At 43.7% G+C, this 13,340-nt stretch overlaps 2 protein-coding genes across 7 annotated transcripts in view; one reads left to right on the top strand and one right to left on the bottom strand.

Moving 5' to 3' along the window:
• Window positions 1-2,672: 2,672 nt before the first annotated feature.
• LOC149318346 (uncharacterized) lies at window positions 2,673-10,183 on the bottom strand. Its single transcript, XM_089509506.1, has 3 exons — window positions 9,647-10,183; window positions 7,895-8,111; window positions 2,673-7,297 (listed from the first exon to the last, which is right to left on the bottom strand). Exon 3 carries the CDS (start codon window positions 7,266-7,268, stop codon window positions 6,390-6,392), a length of 879 nt encoding a protein of 292 aa, XP_089365632.1. The 5' UTR covers window positions 7,269-7,297; window positions 7,895-8,111; window positions 9,647-10,183; the 3' UTR covers window positions 2,673-6,389.
• Window positions 9,985-13,340, top strand: part of SCLY (selenocysteine lyase) — a 26,438-nt gene continuing 23,082 nt past the window's right edge. For 4 of the 6 annotated variants that reach the window (XM_089509505.1, XM_089509503.1, XM_089509498.1 and 1 more), the window contains exon 1: window positions 9,986-10,473. The gene's annotated coding sequence lies outside the window, so the exon portion shown is untranslated. Of the gene's footprint in view, window positions 10,474-10,687; window positions 11,638-13,340 lie in introns of those variants that run through there. The other 2 variants (XM_089509504.1, XM_089509502.1) reach the window with 2 other exon arrangements.

The following is a 13,340-nucleotide window of genomic DNA, read 5'->3' as shown; positions in this document are numbered from 1 at the left end:
TAACCATAATTCCCAGCCAGAATAACCATTTGGAGGTGATGATTATGATGATGGACATATCTAGATAGCACTAAGTTAGACAGATCTGCTATATGGGGGCTTGAAAAAATTGCTCCCTCCCCCTTTTTCACAGCAGCCACACACAGGATGACATTTTTCAAAGATCTTTTAGTGAGTTGCTGCCAACTCAAATCCTATCAGTGTATATGTAATGTTTGGATTTTTTGCCCCAATATATATCACTTGCTTTTAGTGAATTTTCATTAATCATTTTAAACTCCATTCTTTCTATTTAGAGACATGCTTTTGGTCTTCCATTTGTTCCCAACAGTCTACATAATTCACTGTCATCAGCAAATGTGACCACCTCACTTTGTTGTTGTGACTTCAAGCCTTTTCCAACTTATGGCAACCCTAAAACAAATCTATCAAGAGATTTTCTTGACAAAATTTATTCAGAAGTTTGCCATTGCCTTCCTCTAAAGCTGAGAGGTGATTTGCCTGATATCATGCAATGGCTGAATTGGGATTTGAACCCCTGACTCCCAATGCTCTCAAGTAACCATACCAGCTCAGTTGGTTCTAAGCAAGACAACTTCATTAAAGGTATCACTGTTGCTGTGGATCAAGGGCCCTTGGGCCTAGTTGCTATTAGAGTTGGATTTCAAAGCAAAGATGTAATTTGTTGAAGCCTTCACAGCCGCTGTGCCACTTGATGTTCCAGCCACAGGTATGAGTTTAATACTCTTATTCCATTAAGACCACAGACTTGATAACCAGATTTTTAAAAAAAGGATATGAACACCTCACTTTGCTAGTACAGACCTCTTATTAGGACATCTAGATTTCCTCCATTTCAGTATTTTTTCAAATTTGTTATATTACAAAGGAATAGTAAGTTTAAGCATAATTACCTAATGTTTCCTCTTTAGCTGCTTCCTTATAAATTTATTTATTACTTGTGGTATTTATACCCTACCCTTTAGTCCTAAAGGCTCTCAGAGCAGCTTACAATTATTTTTATTAATTATAATTAATTAATTAATTAATTAAAATTACTGGATCTACCTGCCATCTAGAAAAGCCAGAAGCACTTAACATCAGTTCTGATTATTCTTATTTGTCTTCCTCTTTTAAATATAACTAATTGAGCATAAAGATAATGAACGGCTGATAATAAAAATGGTACTGTCACGTTTGCTACTGTCATTTGTAAAGTTCATTTGCTATTTTTTGAAATTCACAAATTTATCTGACAACTGATTATTTAGGCTTTCTTAATGCTACAATCAATACCAATATGTAAGAAAAAACCCCATTAGTTAGTGCTGCAATATACATAACAAGATATTTCTATGAAGTTGATGAATAGCTGTAACACTCAGAATAAGAACATTTTTGTTCTCCAAAATATCATGTGCTCTGAGCCATTCACTTTAGCCAAATCTTATTGTGAGCACTTTTGTTCAAAGATCCACCCAAACTACAATCTGTTCAACAAAGGTCTGGTAACTGAAGTGGACACATTTGATTCTGTGCATAAAAGGGGGTACTTTTTAGATAAATGATCAACCACCTCAATTGTCTTTTTGACATGATTACTTGCTTGGACCTCCCAGAACTATATACAAACTGGCATTCTGCATCATCCATATGCAGGTAACACCTAGTTCTATCCTTCATTTTCACTAGCCTTGTTAATGTAATCAAGCTGGCTACCCAGTGTCTGATCACAGCTAGGTCCAGATAACTGGAGTCCAGACAAATCTACTAATGATTGTCACACAAGAGATGTTACTGTTATGTGCCTTCAAGTCAACTCTGATTTATGGTGAGTCTATTCTGGAATTTTCTTAGCAAGATTTATTCTGAATTCACCACTGTGTTCTTGTTAGGCTGAGAAAGAATGACTTGCCTAAGGTCATCTATCAGGTTTTCATGACTAAGCAGGGATTTGAACCCATGCTTCTTGGAATCCAAGTCCAACCCTTAAAAACCTACACTATCGCCAACACTAGAGAGAAAAATTTAGAAGCAACACATCTACCATTTATATGCTCAAGACTTCATCACTGGCAGAACCTTCAAGGCATACATGAAAGGACCTGATCCCCCATTTTTATTTCCCACTAACTTTCTATATATAGATTTCCACTAATTGTTGCTGGAGATTAGTATCTAAAGAGCATCTCCTTTTATATGAAATAAATATCTAAATATTAGTTGTCTTCCACATAATAAAAATTACATACTCAAAGTGCAGAAGAGTAATTACTCTGGTAAGAATGAATAGTTTTCCTTCAACAGTAACACCAGATTGTTTAGGACCTTCCTGAAAGAGTCAGCATGGACAGCTAGCTGTGCAAAACCTGTAGTCGGTAAAGTAGTCCAAGGCAGAAATTCAAAGCAAAGTGGTTGGGGGACGGCACGTGATCAGAGGACTGGATATGTTAATTTGCAGCATGACAAATCAACCCCAAACTTACATTTGGTCTGACTACGTTTGTAGTAGTAGTCCAGCTATTCAAAAAGAATGGACTGGACTCTGTATAGTAGACTTTCCATATAACTCAGAATGAAAGCAGGGCACAAAGGCAGGGTAGGGTGTGTTAATGTTTGCATTCCCATATAATCTATCCATATGTAAAATGAAATAACACTGGTTAAACGTTTTGTTTTCTTTGATTTTATTGTGCTTTTTGCAATTTAATCCTATTTTAATGATAGCCTTTCAGTAGCCAGTAATGCTTGTTCATTGCACTAACCTCCCACATCTCTTATACTTCCTTTATTTCCTCCTTTTTCCATCATATTACAACCTTGGATCATAGATGAAGCTGAAATTCATGCAGGTCAGACAAATTAAGTATTTCTTCATACAACACAAACTAAGTGAATTCGCCTCTACAAAATATGGTGGTAGCCACTAACTTGTATGTTTATAAAAGGGGATAAAGCAAATGCATGGAGGATAAGGTCATTGATGGTTATTAGTTATGACAGCTATATATTATCACCATGATCAGGTATATGGTTTTGAATACCAACTGCTAACTAGCAAACAGAAGGAGAAGGATGTTGTCTTGACACTTTCTCAGCTGGTCACTGTGGGGAAACAGGATGCTGGATGGCTGTTTGGCATGATCCAATAGAGATCTTCTTGTGTTAGTAATATTTTCCAATTCAACTTGACACATCCTTATAATCCACAGCGTTCTTACTGAATAAAAGTCACACCGGATTAGATTTTTCATATACTTTCTTGTAAATGTATATATGTTATACCCTATCCAACATATACATTTACAACCCATTCCACCATATACAAAGCAATATCTCTAGAATTTTATAGAGATTTTAATATATACAGGTAAACATAAAATAAGGTTCACGTAAAAACAGGCTGATGATTTGCATAACAGGAACAACTATTTCTGAAGTAAAACATAAAAGTAGTAAACCTGTGTCCAGAGAATTCAAGCGGTATTCATACACTTACAGCTGGTCTGCTTGTAGTGTAGTACTTTGTTCTTAAATTATTTGTTCCAATATAGGTGGCCTGAATTACTGGTGTAGATTTTAAAACCTGTGCAGATGTAGTTACCTATTTTTGGGTGCATATATGTTTGCACAAGATGTTCTGATATAATCATGGACTGTGCTATGTCTCATCTTGGCAAATCTTTTAAGGCTGCATCCACACTGCAGGAATAATCCAGTTTGACACCACTTTAACTGCTATGGCTCAATGCTATGGAATTCTGGGAATTGTAGCTTTGTGAAACATTTAAATTTGTCTGTCGGAGACCTCTCCTGCCACAACAAACTACAATTCCCAGAATTCCATAGCACTGAGCAATGGCAGTTAAAGTTGTATCAAACTGGATTATTTCTGCCATGCGGATGCCACCTAAATAAGATAACATATAGTAATTAATCAGTAGTCTTTTGTTTGATGTGATGTGTAAATCACTGTATATAATCATTCTTGGTCCTTATCAATTCAAAGGCAACACCCAAAGAGAAATATCTCTGGGGAAATACAATTTACTTTTCAGTTTCATCCTTAGGCCTCAAAACTAAGTTATGAATTAGGAGACACAGAATATGACTTCAGGAGGCCACTTAATATACTCACACTCAACACTGGCTGATTATAGCATGAAAGATGTGTTTGCATACATGACAAAAGCCATCAGATTAGTTACTGCAGATCTGCATATCGGTTTATGCCAGCTCAACATTGCTTGAATTTACTAATTTAGCTAAAAACTGTCAGCTCAAAACACATATCAAATCAAACAAACCACCCAACTCCAGGATGCCCATCATCATCAATATCAGACTGACTAAGGGCAGTTCCCTGAAAAAATAAAAATGCTGTCACTCCTCCCCAAAGTGTAGATGAAGATATTGATGTGTGTGAATTCCTACACATCTGGGATCTTCCAAACCCCGCTTTGAGGTAGTATTACAACAGTTCTGCTTATGGACGTCTGTATGCATAGCATGGGTCTAAGAGGACATGTAACAGGGGGCCATACATGTACAATATGGCTGGACTTTAAATCATGAAAAAAAAACCCTACAGTATGCTGGGAAAAACACAGAAAAATACGAAATGAGTGTTTTGCTTTGATTTGAACTGGAAAAATATGGAGCACTCATAACTAATCTATGTAGACCAGTAATTTCTTCTAGATTTTAAAGTATGCTTCCAATAGAGTTCACATTATTGTCTTATTGCTAGGTCTTTCGACTACTGCAAACAATACAGACACTCATTTGGAATTCATAGTCCATGACAACAGGTTTTTTAAAAACCCTCTACAACAGGAGTGGGCAACTGTGGAAAGCCAGGGGAACACTTTAGTCCCCATAACTTTGCAGGGCGGCACCCACCCTTTTAAAAAGTCATTTGTTTGCCTTCAAACACCCTCTGGTGATGTTTTGGCCAGGTTTTATCCCCTCCAGGGTCATTTTTGTCCAGGAGAGGGCTTTTATTTTTAAAGAACAGGAACGTAACAGAAGCCACTTTCAGTTTTCTTTCAAAATAAATTGGTGAAAATGTCCCTCACAGCCTCTGGTGGGCATTTGAGGGGATCTTGGGGCAAAAATTCCACTTGCAATTTTTTTTTAAAATGTAACCTCTGGGAGGCACAAAAATGGCTATGGGAACGGCATCCAGCTGCTGGGCTGCATTTTGCCCACCTTTGTTTTAAAACAATGTCTTGTGCAACTCCACACTATGCCATATTCAGTGCATCATATATGTTCAACTCCCAAATATTTACAGTTACAAATTCCACTTTTCCACATAACTTCTCACCACCAATGATATTTAATTGCTAAGAATGCAGAAGATATACAGACAGTTGTCACCACCACATTTATACCTAAAGTTGTTGTTTAAATTCCCTGACCCTCCTTTTCTTCTCACGCAAACCAATGTTATCTAACAAAGATCATTTTCAGAACTGTAAAGGTCTCTGAGCAACTATGCACCTCCCAAGACAGGCCAACCAATCCATTTTCCTTCTCCTGTCAGTATCTAGTCCTGATGCAGAATCCTTTCAAGTTTCAGTGAATTCAATGAGTTGTACATGTTCTATCGCTTAAGATCAGACAAGAATTGCTGACTTTTTTTCAGGAAGCTACAGTACTTCTTAGGTCATTGGGTCAATTACTCTTTACCCACAAGGGGTACAATCACTACTCGTCACAATGGTCAGATTCAAGTCTCCTGTAATCCATTAAAAAAAATCTGCTTTGTAACAGACCCAGGATCATACCTTCCTTTAAGCAGACATCTAATTAGCTACACTTTCCCTCAACTGTACATGGTTTTCAGTCTTGTTAGTTACTGAAGTTGGAATGGGTAACAGATTATTTAATGACACTACTGTTTTGCAGAAGAGAGTGCATGCTCTCCTATATTTCCACCTCAGGCCTCTATACTTAGTCCTTCAGTACAGAATTATTTTCAGAAGTATTCAGCCCAATATGAAGGCCGTACGTGATACAAAATGTGCCATCTTCCTTAACAGCCTGTTCATCATTTCCACATTATTTAACCCTACTGGCATGCATTTTGTTTTAATTTCCAAACTCTGGTGGTTCTGCTGTCTTTTGCTACACTATAGCCTTAGTACCTCATACTTTCACCCTCTGGAGGTAATGATAAAGGCCTAAACAAATCACAACTTAGCCTTTTCCAGTAAGCTAAAAGCCAGTTTCTACTGTTGCCTTTGCTTTGGTGTCATTGCTGTATATTAATGAAGCCAAACATAATTATCTACATCAACTTCCAATTAATCAGGGTACTTAAGACCTCCCAAAATCTGTAAACACCAACAGAAACAACTCCCCCTAGAAACACCAATGTTAGGCTAGCAGTTTTCATATTTGTCAAATGTCTCATAGAACCCTGGTCTGACTTTTCTGATGCTCATACGTATATGCTGACACTCAGGAGGAACGGACTCGCTAAAGCTAGTTGAAGTTGCTGTCCCAGTAATCCAGCCAGAAGATAAGCGCTTCCTTTTCGCCTTATGTGAAAAGCCTCCAATTCCTTTGTTGTGTTCTATACAGGAATCATCTGTACTCCTATCATTGACATCTTCAACTGACTGCTCATCTCGGTTGGAAGTCATTTCTTTACGCTTACAAGCTTCTCTCTCTTCTTCTGCAATTTTCCTGAAATGCTCCAGTGACTCTACTTTTCTTCGTCTGTCTATTGTTTCCATTTGTTTCTTGTCCATGAAGTCCTCAAAATACATTTTTCTTTCGCTCCTCTGATCTTCAAGAAATTTCCACTCAGTATCTGTCATCTTCATACCACTGTACTGTTCCAGTTTCTCTCTTGTTACAGTGTCTGTACAAAATATGTCAAAGAGCTGTTCTGAGCTCCTGTTGAAATCATCTGCTTTCTGTGTGAACAACTCATTTTTTCTTCGCTTTCTGGACTGATACAGCTTTGAGAATTCTTCATACACTTTCAGAATATGCTTCTTTATGCTTTGTGTTGCTATGGTATATAAGTTGCAGAACAGCCAATGTTCCTGCAAAAGTTCAGCCAGTAACTGGGCAGCATCTTCTTTAGATCGCTGGGCTTGCCCAGCCCTTTTTGGATGCAATAGATATAACATGTTTTGAATGACATCCTTCTTGGTGGGCAGAATTCCTTGGGCAAACTCTGATGACTCCACATAATCAACAGTTCCCAGAGTTTTCTTTGCTTTAGCTTTAGTATCCAAAGCTGCCATCATTCCTTCTCAGTGACACTTTACAGCAAAAACTGAAATAGAGAGAGATGTTAGCTGGTATGGAAAAGTGCAGCAACCAGAACCAAAACAAAAGCTATCATTCTAAAACAACAGTAAAGCTACTTCTGTTTAAATAAAATCAAGATTTTAAAAATGTTCGGGGCTGCAGGCAACATTACTTTCTATAAAGAAAGTTACTGATTCCTAAGCTTCTCTGCTTGCTAAGCCCTCAACAGAAGGAGTACCCATACTGGAGAATTAAAGCAGTTTGACACCACTTTAACACTTATGATTCTATCCTACAGAATCTGGGGGTTTGTAGTTTGATGAACTATTCAGCCTGATCAATCAGAGAGCTCTGGTGCTTCAGCAAGTTACAAATCCCTGTATTCTGTAGGAGAGAGGCATGGTGGTTAAAGTGGTGTCAAACTGCTTTAATTCTGCAGTGTGAATACACCCACAATTATGTTACTGAGCAGTAGAATATCAATAAGATTTTTTCCCCTTAAATTCCTCCATGCATCACTTGGCACAGATAAACGTCTCTTTTTCTAATGCAATTCATGTACTTTACCATATATTTAGAAAACTGTTTTATGCGATGCAACCAAATCTTGAAAGGAATTTACCAAAAATATTCTATCAGTGCTTTAGGTCAAATGAGCGTTCTGGTTGTTGTAGCACTGCTCTTCCCATCAGCCACAGCCAGCAAAGGCAATGATGAGGAACACTGGAGTTGCAATCCAACAACATCTAGAGGGCTGCATGGCTGCCATCGTGGCTCCTCCGTTTCCATATGCCTGTTTTTAGGCATTACTCCATAGCACACGTGAACCACCGATCACTCTGATGAGAAAAAGTGGAGAATTTTATTGTGGTCAGTCTTCTGACATTACATACCTTTAAAATACTTATGTGCTGGCTTTGGTCACGAGTGCATTTACTATGTCAAAGTTTAAAATAATTAGTTCTCTAAACCTTGGCTTTCCCCCTAAAGTTGTTCACTGCTATGACTACACTTCCTCTAAGCAACTCCATTTCAGATATCAAAGCTTCCTAACAAGCGCATGGGAACAGAGGATCCAGTTGAATTACATTTTCATTTCAAGGCATACTCCAATATGTGCGTTATAATCCTAAGAGCGAATCCTGAGAACTAAGCCTCATGGAGTTCAAGTTATTGCCAGTACACATAATACTGCCATCTTGGATTGCAATAAACCAACTTATAAAAGGACAGTAGTAAATTAATTATCCTGGGGATCGTAGTTTATTGTGGCATCAGAGCTCTCTGACAGAGAAGGCTAAATGTCTCACAGAACTACAGTTCCCAGAATTCCCTAGCATTGAGCCAGGGCAGTTAACTGGTCTCAAGTGTGTTTTAGACCTATGTCTTTGAAGCTTCAAAGAGTTAGAGATTTTAAGAAGCCACAGGTTGGCCCTGGGGACCAGAGGTCATCACTGCAAAGGAGGACAAGGCACTGCAAAATGTAGGACATTCAAGCAAGATGTAGGGCATGGCCAAAGAAAAGCTTAAAACACTCCTAGACATATAAATGCATGCTTCTTAGCTATGCTCAAAATGGAGGCCATTTTGGAACCCCTCCCTGGACAGGAGGCTGAAATGGAGGACATGTCCTGGAAAAGGAGGACCTCTGGCCACCCTGAAAGTGGTCAAATGGGGAAAGCGCTCGCTTTCTGAAATACATTAACTAAGTCAACCGTAAAGAGTGAGCAGATGCCATTGCCTCAAAGGAGGGCGTCTAGGAATTCCTCCTGGGCAGAAGGATGAAATGGAGGACATGCCCTGGAAAAGGAGGACTCTGGTCACCCTGAGCTAAAACATCCATCGAAATATAAACCCATGCTTCTTAGTCAAGCTCAGAATAGAGGACACTGTGGAATTCCTCCTAGAAAGGAGGATCTCAGGTTGCCCTGGGCTAAAAGCACTTCAATAAACATAAACACATGCTCCTTAGTCATGCTCAAAATGGAGGACATTTTGGCATTCCTCCCGGACAGAAGGCCGAAACGTAGGGCACGGCGTGGAAAAGGAGGTTGGAATGGAGGGCATGCCTTGGGAAAAGAGGACGTCCGGTCACCCCAAGCTCAAAACTAGATAAATACAAATGCATGAGCCTTAGTCCGCCTCAAAATGGAGGACGCTTAGGAATTCCTCCCGGACATGCCCTGGAAAAGGAGGACGCCTGGTCACTATGAGCTAAAAACTATATAAATACATATACTTCTTAGTCCTGCATAACATGGAGGACGTTTAAGAGGGATGACATGGAGGACATGTCCTGGGAAAGGAGGACCTAGTCTGGTCACGGGAAAAGGGCACAGAGAAAGAAGGCCTTGCGAAGAAGCGGAGGGCCCACCTGCTCGGCCAGGATCAGCAGCAGCAGCAGCAGCAGCAGCTCGGCCTCCGTCGGTCGCCCCTCATCCTTGCCCTCTTCTCTCAGGCAAAGGCCCCTCGGTAGCTCCGCCGGCCTGATTTCTCCTCCCGCCGCCTTCCCTTCCTCCAAAAGGCCTGCCTTAGAGAGCGATGGCCGAGGAGGAGACGTCAGTTAGGAGCCTTCGGCCCAGCAGCCGCCATTTTGAGGGTCGAGGGCAAAAGCAGCGCTACGCAGCGGGAAAAAGGAAGGCGACGCCCCCGCCGCCATCTTGAGTAAGGGCAACACGAGCCTCCCATCCGGGGCATAGCCTCTCTCGCCTTCGCGCCTCTATGGTATAAACGGCCATTTATGACCACAGCAGAGCGGAAAATGGGGCTTACTCGGGCTCCTCGAGGGAGGAGGGGCCACAAACTATGGGCAGAACCGAAAAACAAAAGCAGCTTCAAGGAGGTTTAGAGAAAGAGGGATGCTTCTCAGGGGGCGGGGTAATGGTTGCGCCGCTGTCACCGATTGGTTAGATGACGCCACACCTTAACCAATAGCCAATAGGCGCTCGACGAAGGCGTCAACTGATTGGACCTGTCTTATTTTGCGATCGTGCGAGCTGCCTGTCTCGGGTGGAAGGTGAAGCTGCGCCAGTGCCAGGCTCGACCGTGGGCCAATCAGGTTGGCCGGTACATAGAGTCACTTTCCCACCGAGGATAAGGAATAAACCCCTGCGTTTCAGTACGCGTCAGTCCCTCTGTTGGACGAATCTGATTTGACAGCGGTTGGAACGTTGACCAGCAGCGGCAGCCAATAGCGACAGGGTGAGCTGGAGGGCGGGGATTGGTTGGTTTGTGAATTAATTACGCCACAGTAGCCAATAGCGGAGCCTGTAGGTTTGCGTAACATTGTCTCTTGGAGGCTTTTTTTAAGCCGCCTCCTGATAGGCGGGTTCGGGAGCTTGCGGTGGGAGGGGCGGGGCCTAGAGAGCAACTGACGGTTTTGATTGACAGAAATTTCCGTTGAGCTGTCAGGGGGTTCAGAATTGCGCAGCTTGACGAATGACATTCTGACAGCAATGTGTTTTTCTTGCGGGGCCTCCGAGCCCTTTCCCACTTATGTCGAACTTGCAGTGGCTGGGTTTGCTGCCACACTGCAGAGTTAAAGCCGTTTTGACACCACTTTTAACTGCCATGGCTCCATGCTGTGGAATCCTGGGATTTGTAGTTCGTTGAGGCATCAGGGTAGCCAGGCGTCCTCATTTTCGAGGACACGTCCTACATTTCAACCTTCTGTGCAGGAAGGATCCCCAAACGCCCTCCTCCGTTTCGAGCATGACTCAAAAGCATTCATGGCGCTTCATGAGGTTCTTCATGAGAAGCATGAATTTATATTTATATTAGTGTTTTTTTTTTAAATTGTGTAATGTCCTACATTTTTCCCAGGGCGCCCTACATTTTCAGTGCTTTGTCCTCCTTTTGCGGTTGCGGCGTCTGGTCACTTCTGACAGAGAAGGCTAAATAATAATAATAATAATAATAAAACTTGATTTTCACCTCGCCTCTCCGTTCAGGATCCAGGCAGATTACAATAAAGGTCCATACAACAGAACAATAATCCCAATTAATCCCTGTTTAATTAATTAATATCTGACAACATTACAAATCCCAGAATTCCATAGCACTGAGCCGTGGCAGCTAAAGTGGTGTCAAGCCACATTAATTCTGCAGCCAGAGTGTCTGTGTGAGACTTGTCCAAAATGGTTTCCGTTTCCAAGCGTGGATACAAACCCTGGTTTCCAGAATCGGTCCAACACTTGAAGTATTAAGCCATGCTCCTTTGACATTAATTACAGTTCACATAAACAGCATGGTCAATAAAATAAACAGCGGTGGGATTCATACATTTGTTGCTGTTGTGTGTCTTTCAAGTCGTTACCGACTTATGGCGACCCTGAGGCAAACCTGTCACGGGGTTTTCTTGGCAAGGTTTGTTCAGAGGATAGTAGAGAGATCTTGTAGCAGCACCTTTGAGACTAATGGAAAGAAAGAAATTGGCAGCATGAGCTTCCGTAGGCTTAAATCTACTTTCTCAGATGCATTTTGGTAAGGGTTGCCATATCCCGCCCCCCGGCGGGACAATCCTGGTTTGGGCGGTGCCATCCCGGTCCCGGTCCGGTTTGGCGCCCAAACCGGGACGGCCCCGCCCACCGCGGCCACCTCCGCCGCCGCGGCGGCTCCAAGGCCTTTCTGAGGCCTGGGAGGGCTCTCCGCGGTTGGAGATCCAGCCGCGGAGACGCTCCCTCCCAGGCCCCAGCGAGGCCAGGGAGGAGGAGGAGGAGGCGGCCGCTTCCCACCGCGGCGATCACCGCGATGAGGGGCTGCCTCCGCCTCCTTCCCGGCCTGGGAGCAGGCCGAGGCTTCCTCCCAGGCCAGGAAGGAGGGGGAGGTCGTTTGCCACCGCGGCGATCGCCGCGATGACAGGCGGCCCTGGCCCTCCTTCCCGGCCTCTATGGAGGCTTGGGCCTCCACAGAGGCCGGAAAAGGGAGTGGGGGCCGCCCGCGATCGCGGCGATCGCAGGCGCTCTCCTCCCTCCTTCCCGGCCTCTATGGAGGCTTGGGCCTCCACAGAGGCCGGGAAAGGGAGTGGGGGCCGCCCGCGATCGCGGCGATCGCGGGCGATCTCCTCCCTCCTTCCCGGCCTCTATGGAGGCCCAAGCCTCCACAGAGGCCGGGAAAGGGAGTGGGGGCCGCCCGCGATCGCGGCGATCACGGCGATCGCGGGCGCTCTCCTCCCTCCTTCCCGGCCTCTATGGAGGCTTGGGCCTCCACAGAGGCCGGAAAAGGGAGTGGGGGCCGCCCGCGATCGCGGCGATCGCGGGCGATCTCCTCCCTCCTTCCCGGCCTCTATGGAGGCCCAAGCCTCCACAGAGGCCGGGAAAGGGAGTGGGGGCCGCCCGCGATCGCGGCGATCACGGGCGCTCTCCTCCCTCCTTCCCGGCCTCTATGGAGGCTTGGGCCTCCACAGAGGCCGGGAAAGGGAGTGGGGGCCGCCCGCCATCGCGGCGATCGCGGCGATCGCGGGAGCTCTCCTCCCTCCTTCCCGGCCTCTATGGAGGCCCAAGCCTTCACAGAGGCAGGGAAAGGGAGTGGGGGCCGGGAGGAGGCTGCTTCCCACCGCGGTGATCGCCGCGATGAGGAGCAGCCCTTGCATCCTTCCTGGCCTGAGAGGAGGCCGAGGCTTCCTCCCAAGCCAGGAAGGAGGAGGAGGACAAGGTTTTAAAATGTAGGACCTTTAAAAAAAAAAAGGTCCTACATTTTTAAGCCTTGTCCTACATTTGTCCCGGTTCGGAGCTCCTCATTTATGGCAACCCTAATTTTGGTGGAATAGAAGCCAGGCAGAGACATATATATGCCATTGGTATGTGAGGATCTCAGTTCCAATTACAAATCCTTTGTGTATGGAAATGAAGCTTGCGAAAGCTCATGCTGCCCATATATTTATTTCAGTTAGTCTCAAAGGTACAACTTCAGTCTGCTTCCTCAGGTGCATTTGGTGGAGTGGAAGCCAGGTGCAGACGTCAATTAAAATAGCAAATCCTTTGTGTATGGAAATGAAGTTGGAGGTCCAGTTTTAACAGTGGTTGTTAGCGCACAAAGATATAGGAGTTTGTCCCACGGGAGGCTAAGTG

The sequence above is a fragment of the Sceloporus occidentalis genome, unplaced genomic scaffold (genome assembly GCF_023333645.1).
Source record: "Sceloporus occidentalis isolate IW3139 unplaced genomic scaffold, rSceOcc1.0.p SCAF_2, whole genome shotgun sequence".
Lineage (NCBI taxonomy): Eukaryota > Metazoa > Chordata > Lepidosauria > Squamata > Phrynosomatidae > Sceloporus > Sceloporus occidentalis.
The sequence above is the reverse complement of the archived record's forward strand: the minus strand, read 5'-3'. Positions and strand labels throughout refer to the sequence as shown.